The sequence below is a fragment of the Talpa occidentalis genome, unplaced genomic scaffold, assembly GCF_014898055.3.
Source record: "Talpa occidentalis isolate TD23 unplaced genomic scaffold, MPIMG_talOcc4v2.1 talOcc4.3, whole genome shotgun sequence".
NCBI classification, from domain to species: Eukaryota; Metazoa; Chordata; class Mammalia; order Eulipotyphla; family Talpidae; genus Talpa; species Talpa occidentalis.
In genome coordinates this window covers 13,318,956-13,341,757 of record NW_023603184.1, presented here as the reverse complement: position 1 = coordinate 13,341,757, position 22,802 = coordinate 13,318,956, and the positions used below count along the sequence as shown (strand labels likewise).

Sequence of the window (22,802 nt, the reverse complement as noted above, 5' to 3'; positions counted from 1 at the left end):
GCAGATACTAAGAACTTTAAAAAATATATGAGGGATACAATTCAACAATAATAAAACAAACAACTTAAAGCAGGCAAAGGACTCCGATGCGCATTTCTTCTAAAGAAAGATGTGCTTGTGGCAGATAAACACATGAGAGGATGCTCAGCATCACTCATTGTTAGGGAATTGCAAACCAGGGCCACGTCACACATTAGCATGACTGTTATAAAAAAGGAAATACTTATTTCGCTGAGCATGATCCCTTCCAGCGCCATCCATGTTGCTGCAAATTGCATGTGTTTATCTTTTTTGAATGCTGAGTAATATTCCATGGTATATATGTACCACATCTTCTTGATCCAGTCATCTATTTTTGGGCATTTGGGTTGTTTCCAAAGCTTAGCTATTGTAAACAGTGCTGCTATAAACATAGGGGTGCAGGTGTTCTTTGGAATTGATGTTTCTGTAAGCCAAAAAGAAAAAGAAAAATACCGGATGGTCTCACTCATAGCAGGAATCTAGAAAACTTAAATAAGGGACCAGGAAAATGAATAACTATAAGAAAGTGAAAATCAAAATCAACAAAAAACTATGAACCAGAGACACTTTTAGGGGGGCGGGGGCGGGAGGGGAGGGATTGGGGTCAGAATGGGGGGGCTGCAATTGTATGGGGAATATAACAATAAAATTTATAAAAAAAAAAAAATAAACTGTCAATGTTCAAAAAAAATAAATAAATAAAAATAAAATTTTGTTTTACTATGAAAAAAAAAAAAAGGAAATACCGGGCCTCCCCGGTGGCGCAGCGGTTGAGCGCTGGGTTGCGAAGCTGCCCGCAGCCTCTACAGCGCCGGTTCGATCCCCGGCTGCTCCCCGGCCACCGCAGGAGGGTCCCACATGGCGCGCAGACCTCCCCTGCCTCCCGCTGCTCCCCTCAGCAGTGTACTTCGTCGCTTTGCCTGCTCTGCTCCCTGCTCTGGCTCTGGTGAATTCTCTCACCCTCCCGTGCTTCTGACTGTACCCAGTGCTTGTATAAATAAATAAAACAAAATCTTTAAAAAAAAAAAAAAAAAGGAAATACCTGTTGACAAGGATGCAGAGAAATTAGAATTCTTGTGCAATGCTGGTGGGAATGTAAGATGGTAAAGTCACTGTGGAGAACAGTATGACAGGTCCTCAAAACATTGAATTGAATTGAATTGAATTACCCTGATCCAGCCATTCTTCTTCTGAGTATAAACTCAAAAGAATTGAAAGCAGAGGCTCAGAGATGTTTGTGCCCCCACGTTTATAAAGACATTGTTTGCAATAGCCAAAAGGTAAAAACAATTCAGTGAACAAAATGTGCTATTATATAAAATGGAAATGTCTTCAGCCAAAATAGGAAGGAAATGCCGATGGATTCTACAATATAGATGAATCCTGAAGACACTGTGCTATGTAAAACAAGTCAGTTACAAAAGGAACATACAGTATGATTCCATTTATATGGGTTACTTAGGGAAGTCAGATTAGTAAAGACATAGCATTGATGGTTACCAGGAGCTGGTGAAGAAGGGATGGGGAATTTCTCTTTAATGGGGACAGAGATTCAGTTCTGGAAGATAAAAAAAGTTCTAGAGATGTATGGTGGTGATGGTTGCATGGCAGGTTGAACGACACTCAGTTGTATGCCTAAAAATGCCCCAAATGGTAAGTTTTGTATTTTACCAGAAAAGATATGTGAAGAAAGAAGTTAGCTAATTCTTTATTGAGGAAGAACCATGTGAAAAGTTAATGAGTTCAAATATAAGCTCTCCTGTGTGGAGATTTCTGGACCTACTAAACATAGAGCTTCCATATGATCCAGCAATTCCACTCCTAGGTATTTACCCAAAGGACACAGAAACATCCATTCCAAAGAGCACCTGCACCCCTGTGCACCCCTGTGTTTATAGCAGCACTGTTTACAATAGCTAAGCTTTGGAAACAACCCAAATGCCCAAAAATAGATGACTGGATCAAGAAGATGTGGTACATATATACCATGGAATATTACTCAGCATTCAAAAAAGATAAACACATGCAATTTGCAGCAACATGGATGGCGCTGGAAGGGATCATGCTCAGCGAAATAAGCCAAAAAGAAAAAAAAATACCGGATGGTCTCACTCATAGCAGGAATCTAGAAAACTTAAATAAGGGACCAGGAAAATGAATAACTATAAGAAAGTGAAAATCAAAATCAACAAAAAACTATGAACCAGAGACACTTTTAGGGGGCGGGGCGGGAGGGGAGGGATTGGGTTCAGAATGGGGGGCTGCAATTGTATGGGGAATATAAAAATAAAATTTATTATTTTTTTAAAAAAAACAAACAAATATAAGCTCTCTCCTTATGAATATTTAGTCTTATTAAAAGAATACTTTCAAATACATACAATTTTGATGTTACTCAAGTAGTTCAATTTGTATGAAAATGTGATAGTAAAATAAATCATATTGTTATAGATTAATTTAACTGTGACTATCTGTAAAAGTCATTTTAGTTTATTGTAAGTTTTTCTTTTTCTAATTATCAGTAAAACTGTTGACACTTATATATAGTTCAAACATAAGCCTTAATTGGCTCCATTAATCTTCAGGTTTTCTTTTTAGGTTCCGTTTAAGTCCAGCTGCCCGCAATATTCTGGAAAAACATGCACTGGATGCTAGCCAGGGCACAGCCACTGGCCCTCGGGGGATATTCACTAAAGAGTATGTGTGTGCTTTTTGTATTAACTAATTTCATTATTTATCACAATCATCTTTTTCAGAAAGTATTTAATGAAAAGCTTATTCATTGTAAAGATTTAAAGGAAAGTATATTCTTTTAATTGCTTTTGTCAGTATAAAATTATAGTCTATGCAGGGGTTGTTTTCTGAATAATTGCAGCATTACTGAAAAATAGTTCTAATTTGGTAACTAAGCCAGATCTTTAGAAATGACAATAAATGCAGAAAATTAGAGTGCAAACTGGTGAAACTTTATATTGTTTTTAGTTTGTATGAAATAATCATGTAATCACATTTAACTCTTTCGAACATGGAAATATACTTTTAGAACTAATTTTATTCTTGTTCATTTGGATTTCATTCATTTGTATGATCGAAACATTTTCCCGTTGCACTTGGGTCACTTTTTGGATTTTCTTTTCCATTCCATTGTCCCTCTTGCCTATGACTTATAGTACTAGACTTTTAATTATAAATATTTTATAGTATACTTTAAAATCTGATATGAGTTATCCTGCTTTTTTAATAAGGCAGGTTTCTTGGTTTCTTCTCATTTTATTATTCTTCCATATGATCTTTAAATAATCTTTTACCCCACTGGTGGAGTTGGACAAGGAAGCTGGTATTTTAGGGATTGTATCACATTATAAATTAACTCAGGGAGGAGGAGATAAATTAATAAGGTAATCCAGGTAGAGTTAATGCTCAAATGTGGATTGGAAGATCTGATAAAGATCTTCCATAAGGATAGAATCCAGAAATCTTTGAAAAGGATTGAATGTGCCGCATAGACCAAGATAGCAGTAAGTAAGGGAATTGGAATTAGGGTCCGGTGATGAAATTTCGGTTCCGTAAGTAGAAATAAAGGGATCAGGAAAGCATCTGTCTTGGTGAAGTGAGTGCCTTGCTTGGAATGTGTTGTCATTATGGACAAGCCATGCAGGCATCAGGATCACCAAGGTGAAGATGTATCTCGGGAGATAGTTTTGGACTAAAGAGGTAGGTTTGGTAGGTAATAAAGAGGTAGTTAACCGACTTCATCAGTAGGTGGACTTTTTTAGAGGAAAGAAATTCCTGGTTGGAGGATACCTGGGAGATGGACAAAGCATCAAGGAAGATGGGGTCTTAGAAAAAGCTTTTGAAGTTGTTGCTTAAATGACCTTTTAGAAAGGAATGCAGGGGTCTGACTGACATTAGTGAAATGAAATAAGAGTTTTCTTCTTTTCTCCCTTCTCTTTCCTTCCATGCTTAATATATGTATGATAAATAAATGGTTTTTTCCAAACCTGAGTTGAAAGCTGTAATAGTATCCTAACATTTCCTAAGGAGAATAAAATGGTATGGCCTTCCTGGATGCCCTAAAGAAGCAGTGTTAAAGAGTTTTTTTAATAAAAAAATGTTGCCAACTTTCTATTCAGGTCTTTTCCCTGTCCTTTAACCAGCTATCACCGGAGAGTCAATCTTTGGTCTTCCAAATATGGCATACTACAAAAGATTTTGTGAGAAAAATGAATCCTTAAGTCAGGCATTATTGGGGATTTTTGCTTTGTATGCTACTGTCTGTTTTTTATTTAACATTCAGATGAGCTTTGGGAAAAAAAAAACTTCTGCTTGGTGTCACTACAGAAGTGTCATCTTCTGACAAGATTGAAAAAGTTCAGGCTTTGGCATAAGTGGCCCCCAAACACCTTAGTACATGTTCTTGGAGTAGTGCGGGACATCCGTCTTCTTTATCCTGTCAATGAAAAGTTAAGCAGAATAGAAAAATCATTTCCAATGACCAAGGAAGTGCTTCTGACGCATTGTAGTTATAAAGAAAATCATAAGAGTTAGCATTGCTGTTTTAATGTTGCATTAAAGCAATTGTATTGCTCAGAATAAATGTTTTGGAAAATATATAGAAACTTTTCTTTGCTTGTGCATGCAACTATTTTAAGAAAACAACTGCTAGGGTCACAGAAGCAGAACATATTTAGGTTCCTTGCCCGCAGCCTGACATCTGTGGTATAATACTGTCTTAAATCATAGTTGTTAAATGATTGTATTCAGACCACAGCATCAGGAATCTGGAAGGCATGACAGGCAAGTGTCTAGTATTTATTCCTTTGTAAAACTAATTCATGGCACATCTAAATGAATTTAGGGAACTTTAAATCAGGATCTCTAACAGAAATTTCTGCCATGAGTGTTCTCTCCCATTCTGCAGAAGTGTGTGGTGTTTTAGTTTTTCTCCTGATTTTTATAGCTTTTATTGTCCACCTAATTCTTCAAGCTTAGTCTGATTAATTATGTAAAGGATAGAAATCATTAAACTCATTCTGTTCATTGTAGAAACTTAACTGTTGGCTATTACTAAACAATAATTAGCATTTATACTTTATGAGGTATGTCAGTATAAAATCAGCAATAAAAGTTTACTGTGAACCAGTGACCAGAATTGATTTTCTCCTAACTTGTCTATGATTAATGACTCCTTATGTTATTCTACACCAACTGCTGATTTACCCAAGGATCTTAATTTTTACAGGGATGAATTATACTGCCTTTTCTTCATAAAATAGTAATAATTATGATGATATGAAGTAAATTGTCTATTAGTGTGACCAATCTTCTTTGTTTTATTTTTTAGTAGATGCATTAAGACATTAGCATTTTGGGTACCAGATTCTTCCCAAGTGCTCATTTTTGCTTGTTTTGTTATTAACTCATGATACTGAGTAAAACTAGGAATCCCCATATAAGGAAATTAATGTGTTTTGGATATGTCATTCTGGAACTAAATTTTAATTTGATTTGAAATCCAGGTAAATAAAATTTATTAATTAAAAAAAAATAAAAAAAAATAAAAAAAAATAATAGCTTTTGTAGAGAGATATATTTAATTACCTTATAGAATGAAAAAAGACTAGTAATATTAGACTGTGTCCTTTGAAAACACTCAAAGCAAAATATCTTTCATTAAGGACATTTTTCTGAGTCAACGGAAGGCTTATTTTATATCAGTGCTCACACTTTTGTCTGTCTGTCTGGGGTTTTGGCTCAGGATATATGTGCCCAGGGATTGTGTTGGCAGACTCATTATTATATGTAAATACTATTATTAACTGGACAATGGTGCTTTTGGTTTTGAATATCATAAGTAAATTTAAAATTAATTTCCAAACAGAAGTGAGCTTATTGTCAAAAACCTTAACAGTGCATAAGATTTGTCCCTGGGACATAAACTTACTCTTGCTTACTCAGTCTTTTGTGGCTCATCCTATTTGAAGAACCCTCCTTTCACCCATCACTGTCTCATTTCTCTTGTTTATATTTTCTTCATGGGCACTTTTCATTTGTTTACTTGCTTGATGTATGACTTCCTGATAGAATAAAGCCCCTTGATGGGAAGTGTTTTGTTTGATATTATATCCTAAACACTCGGAATAGGTCAGGTGGTTGAGGAACAATTGAATTGCTCATGGAATCTTAACCTCTTGTGTCTGCTTACTCATCTGTCACTTGGAAGTTATAAACTTCAACATGACTGGTGTTAGATTAATAATAACTTGAGCATAATCCATACATAAGGGAGGCTAATTTTTCTACTTTACAGTACTTAGGATCCAAGAACATGAACATTTAAGATTTCTTTGTCAGTCTCACCTCTTACCTTAAATGTCAGTTCTTTAATTTTAAAACGAATTACTTATAAGTAATGTATTTAAGTCCATGGATTCCTTTCTGGACCTGACATAAAGGACAGAGTCAACTTCCTAAAGAATTGTAACAGTTCACACTGGAGGAGGTGGGGGTTATCCCTCTAAGGATGCACCATCAATTATTGCAACAAATTCAATAGCTTAAAACAACACCTGTTGTTACCTAAGAGGTTTATGGGTCAGAAGTCCAGGCCCAGTGTAGCTGGGTTCTCAGGTCATGGTCTCACAAGGCTAAAATCAAGGCATATACAGGGTCACGGTCTTCTCTGAAGCTTGAAATCTTCTAAGTCAAGGTGTTGACAGAATTTGCTCCTTGGAGCTATAGGACTCTGACCCCTGTTTTCTTGCTGGCTCTCAGCCAGGAACCACACTCAGCTCCTAGAGGCCTCCTTTAGATCCTTGCCTTGTATCATCCCCGTTAGGCAGCTCACAAATGCCCGTTTGCTTCTCCCATGCAGCAGGAGCATCTCTCCCTTCAGATTTCTTCTTTCAGGAATCCCAGTTTCTGTCATGGAAGTGACATCTGTTACAGACACACTCAGTAGGGACTATATGAGATGTGTACACAAGGAACAAGAATATTGAGCTATCTCAAAATTTTGCTACATGCTGCCAGAAGATTCTAAGTAAAATCATTCTAGGGAGGATAATTGTCATCTCAGACATGATCAATAGGCGCTAGGTTTTACCCTTTACCAGTTCTTTTGACAGACAATACCAAAGTATTAACTGTGTTTGAGAAATGTAAAAAATATAATCCATTTATATATGTGTCAACCTGAAGTTGTTTATGTTATGGAATGCCTTTTTAAATTGTTTAAAATTATTGTATTCAAAGTATTTTTAAATGTAAAACTTTTTTTGACTTGTTAGACATCAGATTTTCAGAAAAATTTTAAGAAAATACTTTACTTGATACCCATTGTATATTAGCATAAATTGAGAGCTTGACATATTTAGTAGCTTAATTTATATCCTCTTAATAAAATAGGTATCTTTGTTTTATAGAGAAATACAAAGACAAGTCTGTTACATGTTACTTTTCATTCTGAATGCTGCTGTGAATTAGTTTCTTTACATTAGGTTGTCCTGATAGCATTTGGACAGAATTTTAAGTAATGCAATTTCCTGGCCATAAGCAAGCTAATTTGCATGGGAATAAACATTGATTGGTAAATGTCCTAATGATAGTCATAGATAAGGTTGACATTTTCTGAATGCCATGTGCAAACTATTTCACAAGTATCAAGAATGAGGATATGGTTTGATTTATGAATTGCTCACCTACCAAATGATACCTCCTCTTCCCCACTCTCCCACTCCTCGGGGGAAAAAAGAATACTAATTTCCTTTTTTAAAATAGCTGTCTATATCCAATACTTTCGTAAAATTCTAATTTTGCTTGGTTTTTGAAAATGTACCAATATTGTAGCTGTTGAGAAATCAATATGAATCAGCAGATCAGGTTAAAGACAAGATTTGCCTGAGTATACAGGCTTCTGCTGTGGTCCAGGCAAGGGGAGGCTGAGCACTTCCTCCCCTCTGGTTGTCCCATGTTCCAATGAATTGGAGGCTGAATTGAGAGTCAGTGAGTTAATAGGCTGAGGGGAGGCAATTGGGTAGGAGGCTGAAAAAAAAAAAAAAGATTAATTGTGCTTGACATCTATATATTTCTATCTTTCATGTCTCCTCCATTTTCTGAAAGTTCTCTTACATTATTTGTTGCTAATCATGATTATGCAATTTCCTCACATCTTCAGAGATGCTCTCAAATTGGTCCAGTTGAAACAGACGGGCAAGATCACTGAATCCAGACCCACCCCAGTTGCTCCACCCACTCCTGTCCAGCCTTCGCAACCACAGGCCACAGCCATGCCATCTTATCCCCGGCCACTCATCCCACCGGTATCAACTCCTGGACAACCCAATGTAGCGGTAATGTCATCTGAGTCGATTTTTCCATATTTAAGATTTAACTGAGAGAGAAAATAAGAAACGTTATTTTATGTTTTACAAGTACTTTTACCAGTCCACATTAGTAGTAACTAATATACTTCAAATGCTTTGTTTTGCAGATTTTCTAGGACAAACAAAACTTGTACAATGCTAACTTCCAAATAAAACATTAGAGATATGATTCAATTTTAAATTTACTGCAAGTTCCATAACTTCAATACCATATATATGCTCTGTAATCATGAGCCTTCTCAGGTTTTTCCCCCCTTGGGTGCAGTACTAATCATTAGCAGCTGACAATAGCACCTTTTTATGGATATGTTTTGTTTTTTGAATGAGGAAAGTCTCACTATGAAGAACTGTAGACTATATAGCTCATCAACAAAAACAGACCTCTTTGCTTTCAAATTATTCCATTTGACCTTTGTGTCACCCTTTTTAGTATCATTCATGTCATTTGCTTTCCATCCAAAGAAAGGCAGGATATTCAATTTATTTAAAATTGAGTAGACACTGAAATTTTTTTAATGAACAAACCTACTGCTCTTCCTGATGGAGAAATTTATTCTGATCTGGAAACAGTACAAGTTTCATGGAAAATAGATTTTTTCCAATGTACATTAACAATTCATGCTATAGATAAAAAATGTTTATGTGTAATAAAGTATTTCTTTTAAAAATAAGTTTTTCAAATTAGAAAACAAAAAAAGTAACAAGTTAGAGAAGATAAGCCTTTCAAATTCTTGTGGTCTGTAGAGAGCTTTTATTCTAATTGATCAAGTACTTTGCTAACATAAAATGCTTAATTCTCTAAAAGAGCATCTGTTAAAATAAAAAGAAAGAATGAAGCCCAGCTGCTGGGGAAATTTTTGCCTCTGTGTCTTACCCTGAAGTATATTACCCTAGAATGAAGTGATGTTAGGTGAACCTAACATCCAGGGTTATCATGCATTTGTTAGAGGTTCAGGGAATACAATGGGAGAGCTACAGTAAGCTTTCAGGAAGATTTTACTGTCTCATTCATACTTTAACTTAGGAACTTTTAGAAACTATGGTACTTCTGAGGGTTTGTTTTTTTTTTTAATTACAAACCAAAATAGAAGTACTTTGGCAGATTATTCAGTATATTAGATAATCTTTTTCTACTCTTTGCATTTTTATAAGTAAGAATTGCTTTTAGTTGGTTTGTTGATTTATTGGCTATTGAGTTTTTTTTTTTTTTTTTAATTTTATAGAGGCATGTTTTATTTATTTATTTGTTTGTTTGTTTGTTTGCTTTGTTCATACATGCACTGGGTACAGTCAGAAGCGCGGGAGGGTGAGAGAATTCACCAGAGCCAGAGCGGGGAGCAGAGCAGGCAGAAGGACCAAAGTACACTGCTGAGGGGAGCAGCGGGCGGCAGGAGAGGCCTGCGCGCCATGTGGGACCCTCCTCTGGTGGCCGGGGAGCAGCCGGGGATCGAACCGGCGCCGCTGAGGCCGCAGGCGGCTTCGCAACCCAGCGCTCAACCGCTGCGCCACCGGGGAGGCCCCTATTGGCTATTGAGTTTTATTAAGAAATGATGTTTGTAACAGAAGTTGTTTGCAGTTGGTATCTGTGTATGTGTATGCATACACTCTCAGACACCCATGGGGCAATTATTTGTAATTTGGTATATTTTCTTTTCATCACCTTGAACTTGGTGTAACATAAGATGTCCCCTATACAATTGAAACATGAATTTTTCTATAATCCCATACTATAATGTAAGAAATACATTTTTCTTATATACTGTGTCTTATATGTTTTATTTTCATATATACTATGAAGTCATAACTGCTCACATTTCTTTATTCTTCTTATACTAAGAATTTGTAATAGTACTTCTCCTACAATGGTTTTTATTATAAGTCAGTGAGGCTAGATTTCAATTATGAAGTTTGTTTGTTTGTTCTTCTTCTATTTATAATTTAAAGGGCAGATTGCTATTTCTTTGCAGGGCACATTCACTGAAATCCCTGCTAGCAATATTCGAAGAGTTATTGCCAAGCGGTTAACTGAATCTAAGAGTACTGTGCCTCATGCTTATGCTACTACTGATTGTGACATTGGAGCTGTTTTAAAAGTTAGACAAAGTCTGGTCAGAGGTTGGTAAACTTTAATTTACTCCTGTAATACACTTGCTATATTTTATTTCAGTTTAATCATCTGGGCTTATTGAAATGCTAGAAAAAATAATTGCTTCTCTTTTTTCTGTGAGAATATTTGGTTCTATCATCATTTATGGTATGATACCTGAACAAAAGAGTCTTTATTTAAAATAAACACATGTACTGCTCTTCTAATACATTATAAAGCATACTTAAAATAACGACATTTGAAAAGGATGAGAAAAAATGATTTGATAAACTTGGCTGTATAACCACAGAGATACTATTTGTCTTTTAGACATGTAAGAGTATGTTCTTTTCTTTCTGGCAGTGGTTATAATGTATCCTTCAAGTTCTTGTGTATGATATCTGAGCCATTTAGAAAAAATGTAATCAAGGCTTAGAAGTGAACTTTCATACTCGTGGTTAATATTACATATCCAAGATCTTAATGCAAGTGTTTCTAATCAAGGGAGCCTTTCTGAATTACTGACTAAAAGAAACAAAAGCTCGTCATTGTCATTGCAGTTTGTAATTTACAAATTTGAAATCATAATGGTCAATATTAAAGTTTTATTATGAAGATTAATTTTAATATATGTATTTTTTTTCAGATGACATTAAAGTATCAGTAAACGATTTTATCATCAAGGCTGCAGCTGTAACCCTTCAAGTGAGTAGTAAGCTCCAGAAAATATTTGCTTCTAAAACAGTCTTAATCTGGGGATTTTTTTAATGATAAGTAGAACTCTTAATTTTAAGTCACAAAATCTATAATTTTATTGCTAAAATGATTCTATCACTTAATCACACTCCCTCAGTTTTATAGGTGAAATAACCAAGAACCAAAAGGTCTTAGAAGTAATTGCAGCAGAATAATGATGACTTATTCAGCAAATACTAATTAATCCCTTAACTTGTGCTAAATATGTTCCAGACGTTCTGAGATACCATAGTGAAAGAAAAGCCTACATGTATTCTGTTCTCATGGGGCTTATATTTTAATTTTGAGAGACAAACATATGTATGACAGACAGTAAAAGTGCTTAGGAGAAGGAAAAGGGTAAGGGGACAGAATAATTAGGGGTGTTTCTTTCCAAAGTTAGGCAAGGAAGGCCTTTCTGACAAGGTGTTAATTGAGACAAGGCATGCAAAAAGAGGGAGTGAACCATGTCTGGTTAGAAAAGTACTCCACCCAAAGGCGCTGAAGAACAGAATATGTTTCAGAGACAAAGCCCTGAGAATTAAGTCTGCCTGCAGTGGGGAGGATAAGAGATGAGATTAAATATTTTAAAAGAGGGAGTATTTAAGGGAGACTTGAAGTCCATGAGGCCTTGTTGACCATAGTAAGGACTAGGTATTGGATTGTGAATGAGAAGGAAGCCTTTGGAGGATGTAGAACGGAGGAGTAACATGATCCTGCTCAAGCGATACAAAGGAAAAGGCGAGACACCTCTGGTTGGGTGAAATACAGCCTGCAGAGGCAAGGGTGGGAGTTGTGAGCTCTCCTAGAAAGCTGTGGGCTAAAACAATGGCTTAGACTAAGGTGGCAACAGTGGATTTGAGATGAGGTGAAGATTTTGGTTTACATTTCACAAAGAGCCAGTGAGATTTGTTGATGGGTTGCATGTGGGGTGTTTTGAGAAAGAAGGTAGATGATTTTGTCTGGACAAAGTAGCAGAAATGAAGGTTTATGTGTGCTCAGATTGGGAAAATGGGAGAGAAGCAGGTGTAAAAGCACAGAATCGAGAATTTGGTTTGGGAAATAATTAAATTTGAGAAGTCTAATCAAGCCCCCATGCACGTGGCAGTGAGGCATGACACAAACCTGCAGTCAGTGGAGTTATAAGATAAAGGTCTGAAACCCCTGTTTCTGCGCCATTTTCTTTCACATCTTCTTTTTTATAACTAGGCTAATTCTCTGTGGCACTAAGTGCATATTACAGACTATCTTTAACTAGGTGTATATTTATATACTTTAAATTTTTTTTAGATCTTGAACAATAAAATATTGGAGAATATTAAAGGCATGCCTTTTCAGCCAATCAGTATGTAAATACCTGTATGACTTTTATCTTTGACCAAGTGTTTTGAATTATATTAATGAATTTCTAACTAAGAATCATTCTTGCCCTCTTTAGGTGACTCTGTAGTGGTCATTAGCTATTTCTTAGTATTTTATAATTTTGTGTCTAGAGCTATAAGCAGTTGTAATTTAAATTTTGCAACAGCTTTCTCAGGCTTTTCTTTTTATATCAGTGGCTTCATACAATGAATTTGGATACTTACTCCTTCTCCTTTTTCTGTGCTTGCTTCAATACTGTAAAGATTTTTTTCCTTCCCATTTTGTGGAATTCACCAATGCAAATATCTGATCAGTTCTGTGTGAGGAAGAGGGCCTTGGCAACTTTCCCATTTATTTCCTAATAATTGCTGACCTGTTTAATTTTCAGCTTTTTATTAAATCAATTTTGGATTATTTATGTATTTCCAGAATATAATTCTGGGAATATTATTTCATGTAGATTCCCAAACTTATTAGCATGGAGTCATTTAAATTTGTTTCTTAGAATTCTTTTACTGTCTTCTGTGCCTGGTGTTTTTCTAGATTCTCACTTTTGTTCCATATTTGTGTTCTCACTCCTTTTATAGTGTTTCATTATGTATTCTTTCATCTCCTTAGGTTTATAATGGTTAGAAAGACTTTGTTAGAAAATTTGTGCAATCATTTTAGTTATTTTTTATTAATAAGTAGGCTTATGATGATGAATTTTCTTTTGGAAACTACTTAATCTATGTCCCACAGATTTTTGTGATGTAACTTTCTAATTAAATATATTTGCTAGATAGTCTTCCTTTGTGAGGTTTTTTGTTTTTTTGTTTTTCTTTTACTTTGGTGTTGTCTGTGAAGAACTGAAAATCTTCTATCAGTTGGGACTTCATTATTTTGACACTGGCATTATTGAATGAAAGAGCTAAACCTCAAAAGAAGGAGAAGTGAAAAGAGCAGTTGAAACATAATAGAAGTGAGCATAGCTTGCCATTGAGAAACCTGAGTAAAGTAGGAAATTCATCTTAGGGGAGTGGTCAGGAATAAAATTAAATAGGTTGGGTGGAATCAGTTGTGGCTTGCCTTGCTTAAAGGACACATCCTGAAAGGCTGAGACTTACTCTGTAGAAAACAAAGAATTTTTGGAAAGAGAAAAAAGTTTGTTATTTTTGTTTTTTTGTATCATCTTCTATGATATTTGGCAACATTATGAATATACACTGTTTCCAGGCATTTAGTCATTTCAGATGGTATTTTCATTCTCATTGTGATAAGTATATTAAACATAAGCATAGTCATATGTTGCGTATATATGAAGCCTAAGACATCTCTCTTAATAGGGGAGTCCTTTATTAAGGGCCTTCTGATATCTCCCAGGACTACACCAGAAAACCAGACTTCCTTCATGCCAGAGGAATGATGTGGCTGAATGTCACTGTTTGCCTCCATCCCCTCATTGTCAAGGTCCTGCTGGTCATTATGTGAGGCAAGAGGTAGAGCAAACACTAAGTACTTTGTAGTAAATTCAACAAAGGCAATCCTTTCTTTCTAACCCTGATAGGAAGAGACCAAAACGTGCACAATCAGAATTTCTTCAAACTTCCTTTTAAAAAGATTGCTTAATTATTGTTAAACTGAATTTTGATTTATTTCCTTCTGTCTAGCTATATTCACTTTTAAAAAATGCTAATAATGTTAACTATTTTTCTTGGTCTGAAACTGCTGCATTAGTAACATGTTTTTTCTGTTTCTTTTTTCTAGCAAATGCCAGTTGTTAATGTAAGTTGGGATGGAGAGGGTCCAAAGCAACTGCCTTTTATTGACATTTCAGTGGCTGTGGCCACAGATAAAGGTTTAATCACACCAATCATAAAAAATGCTGCTGCTAAGGGTATACAGGAAATTGCTGACTCTGTAAAGGTATGTCTTAGGAAATAGTGTGCTTTCTAAATGAAACAGTTTACTGTCTGATAAAATGTCAACATGATCTGGTCACACTGATATACAGTATAGCTGTAGATATAAAATTTTTAATTTCTAAGTGGTTGTCAGTTAGGTACTTAGGCCTTTTAAGTTTTTATCCAGTATAACCTATTTCAACAACATTGAGAACACACAAATTTAGAGGTCACATACAGATAAGGGCCAACTGTATTCATGTTATAAATCAGTGCTTTCTTTATCTAAGTTGACAATTCAAGCACTAAATATTTTGAATAAATTTTAAAATTAAAGCTGAAACTATAGTTCTGTGAATGTACTAATGGATAGATTTCACTGTAACAGCATTTTATTCTTGAAAGCAAGTTTATTCATTTCCTCTCTAAAATTAAGACCACTAAAACTACTTAAGCTTTTTTTTTTTTAGCAGAAGTGTCACATATTTTGAAGTGTTGCCATTGAAAAGTTCCTATTCATTTAGATAAATGATTCTTTTATGTTTTCATTTACCAAGCACCCTTGTGTGTGTGTGTGTGTGTGTGTGTGTGTGTGTGCATGCACTCATACCCCCATGTATGGTAGACCAAGTCATAAGGGGGATATAAAAAAAATGTAGAAGCAACTACTTACTACCTTGGGAGTGCTGATAATATATAAATGTATAGACCTTCTTTACCAAAAGAAATGAATGTAAGTTACCCTAGTTTTAAAATTATACTTCGTAGAGTTTCGAGTTAGATCTAATTGAAGGGAACTTTAATGGGGTTAACAAATTTAGGTCTTTCTTCATTCCTCTTTGAAATAATTTGCAGAGGGTAGTTTTATAGATAAAAATGCAATTTTTTTCTTAATTAAGAGAGAACATTTATTTGGCCAGTTCAAAAGTCAAAGTAATATAGATTGATTTACTTAGGACAATGCATGAATTTTTATTCATCAAGAGTTTTCAGTAACAATGAGAATACATGTTTGTTAGTGTTTTTGTGAAGTTCAGATGAGATTGAATTTAAGTTCAGATGAGATTGTGTAGAGTTGGAATCTTCTTTAAATATATTGCATATTAAAACATGGTAAGTTATCTTTGATTTTCACCAGTTTACCCATTTTACAACTATAATACATATTCTTGTTGGCATTCTCTGTTCCTTACATCCTGAGAGAACCTAAGTTGGGGAGTTGAGGTAGTGAAGGGCATTCACTACCCAGCATTCAGAAGGGCAATCCAGGCCCTTTGGAATGTTCTCGTGCCTCTGGTAGTCCTTGAACATTTCTTGTAATTGCCAGCAACTCATAAGGTTTTCTGTGCTCTGCTTCTCTCTTTGTGCGTCTTACATATCTGCTGCTTCTCTGTCAGTGTTCCCCTGTCTCTAATTATACACTGTGCTTTCAGCTAAGCACTTTATATCATGTTAGCCCAATAATATAGTTGGAATCTTAACTTCTCCACTTTGAAACTGGGAAACTGAGTTTTAGCACCTTAAAGAAATTTGTCCACGCTTGAGAAATTGTCAATTTACTTAAACCTAAGCATTTCTTATATTTCATTTTCTTAGACCTTCTTTGACTTCCAGAGCTAAGGTAGCTTCCTGATGTTGCCCTGCTTTGTTATCTTCACATGGTCCATCAATCTTTGAAATTACTTTGTTCTATGTGCCTTATTATTGCCTGATGTTGACTGTCTTGTTCATTGCCATGTATATATGTAGTGTTTGGTGTTAAGCTTGGAGGATAGTAGATGCTCAGTGATTTTTTAAAAAGAGATTTTATTAAAAACTTTCTATGAATCTGAAGAGTTTGTGGGACCCTAGAAATCTTTTGTGCACCCCAGGTTAAAAACACAGACATGTGCACTTAGTGTTTTCTTCTTTAATCCCAATAATCCCAAAGATGTCAGTATGTGGACTAAAGCATGCCTCAGCCAAGTTCATGTTTGTGTTATAGTAACAAACCTTAGATCTCATGCTGTTCTTCATTAATTCTAAGTTTCAAAGCACAGAGACAGAATTCACTTCATTAGTATTCTGTAAATTTTTTAAATGAATTATTAAGAAGTATGATATATTGTAGAAATATTTGATAATCATTTTGTATTGTAGCCTTTTAGATGGATGCTTCAGGTAACATGCTTTCATTTTTGAGTTCACATTGTCAGGGAATTCCTGTGAAAATTAGGAATTTTCGGAGCAACAGTTTCATCAGCATCTGTCCTTATTCAAGAACCTCAGATTTCGCTGGTAGAAATATCCTGCTGATGTATTTAGTGTCTGCAGAGATTTTTTTTAACTGCGTTATGTGTGTCTGCAATCTCATTTTTAAAAAGAATATGGTTTTCATTTGTTTTAGCCTAATAACTCATCAGGATATGTTGAGATCATCTGCCTCTAAAGAAATGCCTTTCAAAGTTCATGTGATACGTGCCTGTTCAAATCATGTGAACACTTAATTGCTTAGGGCATGAGAAAGAAAAACATGTATATAGCTTGTTCTTTTGACTTCTCTTATTCTAAGGATTATATAAGTCTTAAGTTCATGTTTTCAGTTTTCAGTTTTTTACAAGTAACTGTATCCAAATAATATAAATCTCTGTTACTTCCTTTGGCAATAAAATGTTGAGATAATTTAAAAATTTTTGAAGAATTTTTTTTTCAAAATTTAAATCATTTATGGTTTAAAATTGTTACCAATATTGATTGCATTTATACCTATATTAGTTTGTCTGTATGCTCTAGATTTATTTCGTGTATTAAAATGACAATAGCTTCAATTTTTTCTACTCTTAAATAATTTGTTAATTTTTCATATGTAATGACAAGCTCTGTTTCCTTGTTTTTGAAGCATTGGAAAATAAAAATTTAAAGAAGCGAGTTTAGTTGCAAATACAAATAAAGGAAAATTAAAATACTTTTATTAATGTCACTCTCAGACATTTCCCTCTGTAAATTTTTAGAAATTAGTGTTGTCAACAGGTATATGAAATTGCAACATTCTTACAATCCATATAACAATGTAAATTGAACCAGTTCATTCAGGAGGTGCTTCAGCTATAAGATCAAGACCTGCCTCCTATCCCCTCAAAATGTTCATTTTCTAGGACTTAGTAATTTTCCTCCTAAGAACTTATATGAAATAATTCAAAGGAAACCAGTGAACCACATTATAACACTGGGGAACAGACTAAAAGTAAATCGTGGTAGATGTAGTGTTTGGTGTTAAGCAGACATTAGAAAATCACTTATAAAGGCTAATACCATGAAAGGTACTTAAAATATTGAAAAGTGAAATACAAATGTTTGGTTCTTTTACAACTACCTGAAAGTATTTGTTATAGATAAGAAAGCAAAAACTTGAAGAGGAAAACTGTTATGTTGGGTATGGGTTTGTAGCCATTGGATAATTTGTTTAAAGTACTGGACTGACATGAATGATTGCTTCTAATATTTTGTCTTACAAGAAAGCATTTTATAGGAAAAATAGAAAATTACAGTATATATTTAGAAAACACTGATACATTTTACATTATAATGGCATACAGGGTAATTGAAGTATGAAGAATTTTTCAGAGGAAAGTGATTTTTCTGGAGTTTTGAGTCACATCTTTAGTTTCTTAGATTATCTGTACTCTGCTTGCTAATTATTTAAATTGTATTAGAGAAATATATATATATATATAGGATAATTTGTTTGGATAATTGGATAATTTGAGATATATATAAGCTATATATATATATATATATATCATGTTATAAAGTCAAATCCATGCTCATCAGAGTTGAGAATATTCCCTGTACAAATATTTCAAGGGACAAGTACAAGTGAAATAAACCAGAAGAAGAAAGAGAAATACATGATGGTGTCACTTATATATGGAATATAGAGAAACCAAACAAAGGGTCAACCAAAGACAAATTATAAACTAATCTTTGAAAACTGAAATGTGGGGGGCAGGCTGAGTGAGCATAGTAGACTATGCAGAGGACTAAGGGTGCTTTGGTGGTGGGAGAGTATGATGACCAAAGGGGGGAAATCCTATATTGTCAAAATGTTAACAAAAATATAAAACAATGGATCTACATTAATAGAAATATATTTCAAATGATAAAGTCAATGCATGACAGTGTTTGTTGGTTGACATGCTCTGTATTTTTTTCAGGTTTTATCAAAGAAAGCAAGAGATGGAAAATTGTTACCTGAAGAATATCAAGGAGGTTCTTTTAGGTAAATTTAAACTTTTAATCATCAGTAGCATCAGGCAGATTTATAAGACTTATGATGACCCTGTCAACCGGTGTCATTTATTTTTTGAAACATGTTTTGAAATTTAAGCTAAATATCACATACTGTATTTGGATAACAGAAAATATGTTTTAGACTAATCAGACTTTCATATTAAAGCTAGTGGGAACCCTCCAGGATCAGCTAGTTAACCCACTTAGATGTCCTTGGAATGACATTCAGGGTCTGAATTTTTTTTTAATTTATAAGTAATTTATAAACTTCAGCTTTTTTCTACTTGTGATGTCTTTTCCTTTCAAGTACTTTGAGGAGAATACTAACATTTAGACCCTTCAGTTATTAACAGTTCTATTTTTGTTTAAGTATCACGTACATACAATAATGTACACTGAGTGTGGCTTGAGTGATTTGCAAAGTAAAGAAACCTGTGAAACCAACCAAAAAGCAAGATGTAGAACATTACCAATGTCCCAGGAGCCTCCCTTTACCTTTCCAGATACCATCCCCTGAAAGATAGCCACTATTCTGGAAATTAGAAGCATAGATTTATTCTGTTAGCTTAGATCTTTATATATTCTTTAGTGTCTTTAATGTTAAGTGAATTTAACATTAATGGCTGTGAAATTAACCATGTTACTATGTGAAGCAGTTATTTACTTGTTTCACAGATTATATTAACACAGTACATGATATTCTCTAGTGCACAGCAAAAGGATGGCAGAATCTGCTTACTGATTTTGGGGAATTTGTGTTGGTTAAAGTTTGTGCTATTACAGATTCATACTAGTGTTTAATGGTGAACATATGAACATATTTTCGTTTTATAGATCTGAAAGTAGAATTGCTGCCTTAAAACTTTTCAGACAGGGCCTCCCCGGTGGCGCAGCGGTTGAGCACTGGGTTGCGAAGCTGCCCGCAGCCTCTGCAGCGCCGGTTCGATCCCCAGCCACAGGCGAGGGTCCCACATTGTGCGCAGACCTCTCCTGCTGCCCACTGCTCCCCTCAGCGGTGTACTTTGTCACTCTGCCTGCTCTACTCTCCGCTCTGACTGTACCCAGTGCTTATATAAATAAATAAATAAAATCTTTTAAAAAAAAAAACTTTTCAGACACTGGCAAACAGTTTTTCAAAATGGTTGTGCAAATTTATACTTCTGTCAACAGTGAATGAGATTGTCAAAGGCTTCATGATCTTGCCAACACATAGTAAAGTTTCAAATTTTAATGATTTTTGAAATGTGTAGTGGTACTCTTTGTGGTCAGAGAAATGCAAAATAATGATATAAATACTGGTTTTCATTTATCTTTCAGCCATTTGGATGTCTGGTAACTCAGATAAAATATCTGTTGAAGCCTCATATCTATTTTTAAAGTGATTTGCAGTTTTTTTTCCAGACACAGAGATGTTTGTAGGATATGTATTTTATTTCAAATAACTTTTCCCACTTTGGAACCTTTTTGATGAACAAGAGTTCTGAATTTTAATGGTCTTATTTATCAGTATTTTCCTTTTACAATGGTACTTTTTGCTTTCTATTAGGAATTATTGCCTATCCCAGAGTCCGAAGTTATTTTTCTATGTTATCTTCTAGAAGTTTTATAACTCTCCACATGTAGATAGATCACTGTTCAATTGATTTTTACTATGTTGTGAAGACAGAGGTCAGGATTCTCTTTTTTTCCCCCCATATGGATATGAAATTGACTCAGCATCATTTTTTGAAAAGATTTCTCCTTCTCCATAGTGTTAAGAAGGTGAACATATATGTGCTTGGTCTTTTTTCCTCTTATATTTGATTGTCCTGTTTGTCTGTTCCTTGCTCAGTGTTACAAAGCTTCAATTTTTGACATCTGATAATGAAAGTCTTCCATTTTATTCACCTTCAGTGTTTTCTTCCCTGGCTCCTGGGATTCATAGTCAAATTGACATTTTTTATTCATACATACATACAAAACAACCAGCCAACCAACCTTGCTGAAAGTTTGATTGGAACTGCATTGAATCTTTTGATCAGTTTGAGGAGAATTAATTTCTTTATAGCATTAAGTCTTCAAGTTAATAAACATGGTATTAGCCACTATTCAGCTCTTTAATTTCTTTCAGTTAGGTATTGTAACTTTTTGTATAGAGGCCTGATGTGTATTTCATTAGAGCTATTTGTTTTTTTGATACTATTGTAAAATCATTTTAAAATTTTATTTTCTAATATAGCAATTTTTATAGATTTTTATATGTGTAATCAGTTCATCTGTGAATAAGTTTTCTTTATCTAGTCCTTATACCTTAAATTGGTTTTTCTTGCCATAGTGCACTTACTAGAACTTCTTGTTCCGTGCTAATAAATGTTTATATTAGATATGATATTTGTGTGCTGATATCTGTTGATACTACATAAATGGTAATGTTTATTCTTGATTTTTGAAGAACTTGATGTGAGCTTCTGTAGCACATTTGGTAAAGCAAAAATACATGCTTCATAGGAAAGACTTTTTGACTGAGTACATGCCACTTACAGAGCTGTTTGTTTTCCCCTAGTATTTCCAACTTGGGGATGTTTGGCATTGATGAATTCACTGCAGTGATCAACCCCCCTCAGGCTTGCATTTTGGCTGTTGGGAGATTCCGCCCTGTGCTGAAGCTCACTCAGGATGAAGAGGGAAACGCCACGCTGCAGCAGCGCCAACTCATAAGGGTCACAATGTCGAGTGACAGCCGTGTGGTCGATGATGAACTGGCTACCAGGTTTCTTGAAAATTTTAAAGCAAACCTAGAGAATCCTATCCGACTTGCCTAGTCCTCAAAGATAAGAAGGTGGTCTTTGACATAGTTGCATTACTGTTACCAAGAAATATATACTGTGGAAGACAGGTATTTAAGTGTGAAATGGATAAAATGTTTATTTATTTAAGGTAAAAGAGTTTGACCCAAGTTGTCTTCATTTTCACTTTGGGGTTAATGTTGTAGAAGTAGGTGATAAGTGTAATGAATAAGAGAGAATATTTGATTAGTCAGATCCATTTTAACCTCTGGTGCTAAAAGGGGTGTTAACTAGATGTAAATTATAACTTTGGCTCATTTGAGCATTTTAGAATACTTGAGAATGTATGATAACTTGTAAAATCAAAAAATTATTAGAACCTAATTGTGTCAAAATTAGAACTGGTCTTTAAAGGGATTCCCATGGGACTCCACTGTTACAAGCACTGTTCTAGGTATGTTTGAACTACTCATGTACAGTTTACTCTGGATAAAAGTAACTAAATAAGGGTCATATTGTATTAGAGGTTGTGGCAAAATTATTGAATTTTGTATGTATATAAAGCCATATGTTTCAGAGTGGTTTCTATTAGTCTTATTTTTCACTTCTATAACACTGTGAACTTACAAAGAAGAATAATTAAAAAATACAAAATGAGAGACCAAAACATTGTTTGTTTCAATGATATATTATAGCTAAAATATCTAAACACTTAAAGATTTATTTATTTTTATTTTATGCATACAAGAACTGGGGTATAGGCCAGAGGGGTGGGGGGTGAGAGGATTCACCAGATACAGAGTGGGGAACAGAACAGGCAGATCTACTGAAGTACACTGCTGAGGGGTGCAGCGGGCAAGTCAGGAGTGGTCTGCTGTGCCATGTGGGTCAGCTCCCTGGCCAGGGATCGAACTCATGCTGCAGTGGCTGCGGGTAGCGTCTTAATCCTTTGTGCCACTAGGGAGACCCTAAAATATCTAAGCACTTAAAAGTAAACTTCTTACCTTCATACTAGTTGGTATATAGTAAAATAAATTATACTAGCTAGCTTTTACTGAATATTTTATGTTGGTGTTGATTTAAACACCAAATGTTATGTCTTAGTGTTTTTTAACCATTTTTACTTTGCAGTGCAGTGTGGGGAAATATAAAAATTTCTATTGTATTTTGAATGTTCGGACGCAGTATTTTAAATGTTCAGACACAGAAGATTAGTAAAACTATGCAGTAGATTAGTAATTTCCCTGGAATAGTTTAGAAGGAATTTTACAGGAAGGAAAAGAATTTAAAGATAAGA

The 22,802-nt window shown here is 34.7% G+C and overlaps 1 protein-coding gene across 3 annotated transcripts in view; it reads left to right on the top strand.

Moving 5' to 3' along the window:
• The window catches only part of PDHX (pyruvate dehydrogenase complex component X), a 54,141-nt gene extending 31,977 nt beyond the window's left edge, over positions 1-22,164 (top strand). For all 3 annotated transcript variants that reach the window (XM_054699275.1, XM_037522469.2, XM_054699274.1), the window contains exons 5-11: positions 2,620-2,718; positions 8,198-8,372; positions 10,373-10,520; positions 11,138-11,196; positions 14,335-14,493; positions 18,665-18,729; positions 21,283-22,164. In XM_054699275.1, coding sequence (XP_054555250.1) covers positions 2,620-2,718; positions 8,198-8,372; positions 10,373-10,520; positions 11,138-11,196; positions 14,335-14,493; positions 18,665-18,729; positions 21,283-21,541 — 964 coding nt within the window. In that variant the 3' untranslated portion in view covers positions 21,542-22,164. The remainder of the gene's footprint in view (positions 1-2,619; positions 2,719-8,197; positions 8,373-10,372; positions 10,521-11,137; positions 11,197-14,334; positions 14,494-18,664; positions 18,730-21,282) is intronic.
• The last annotated feature ends 638 nt before the right edge of the window (positions 22,165-22,802 follow it).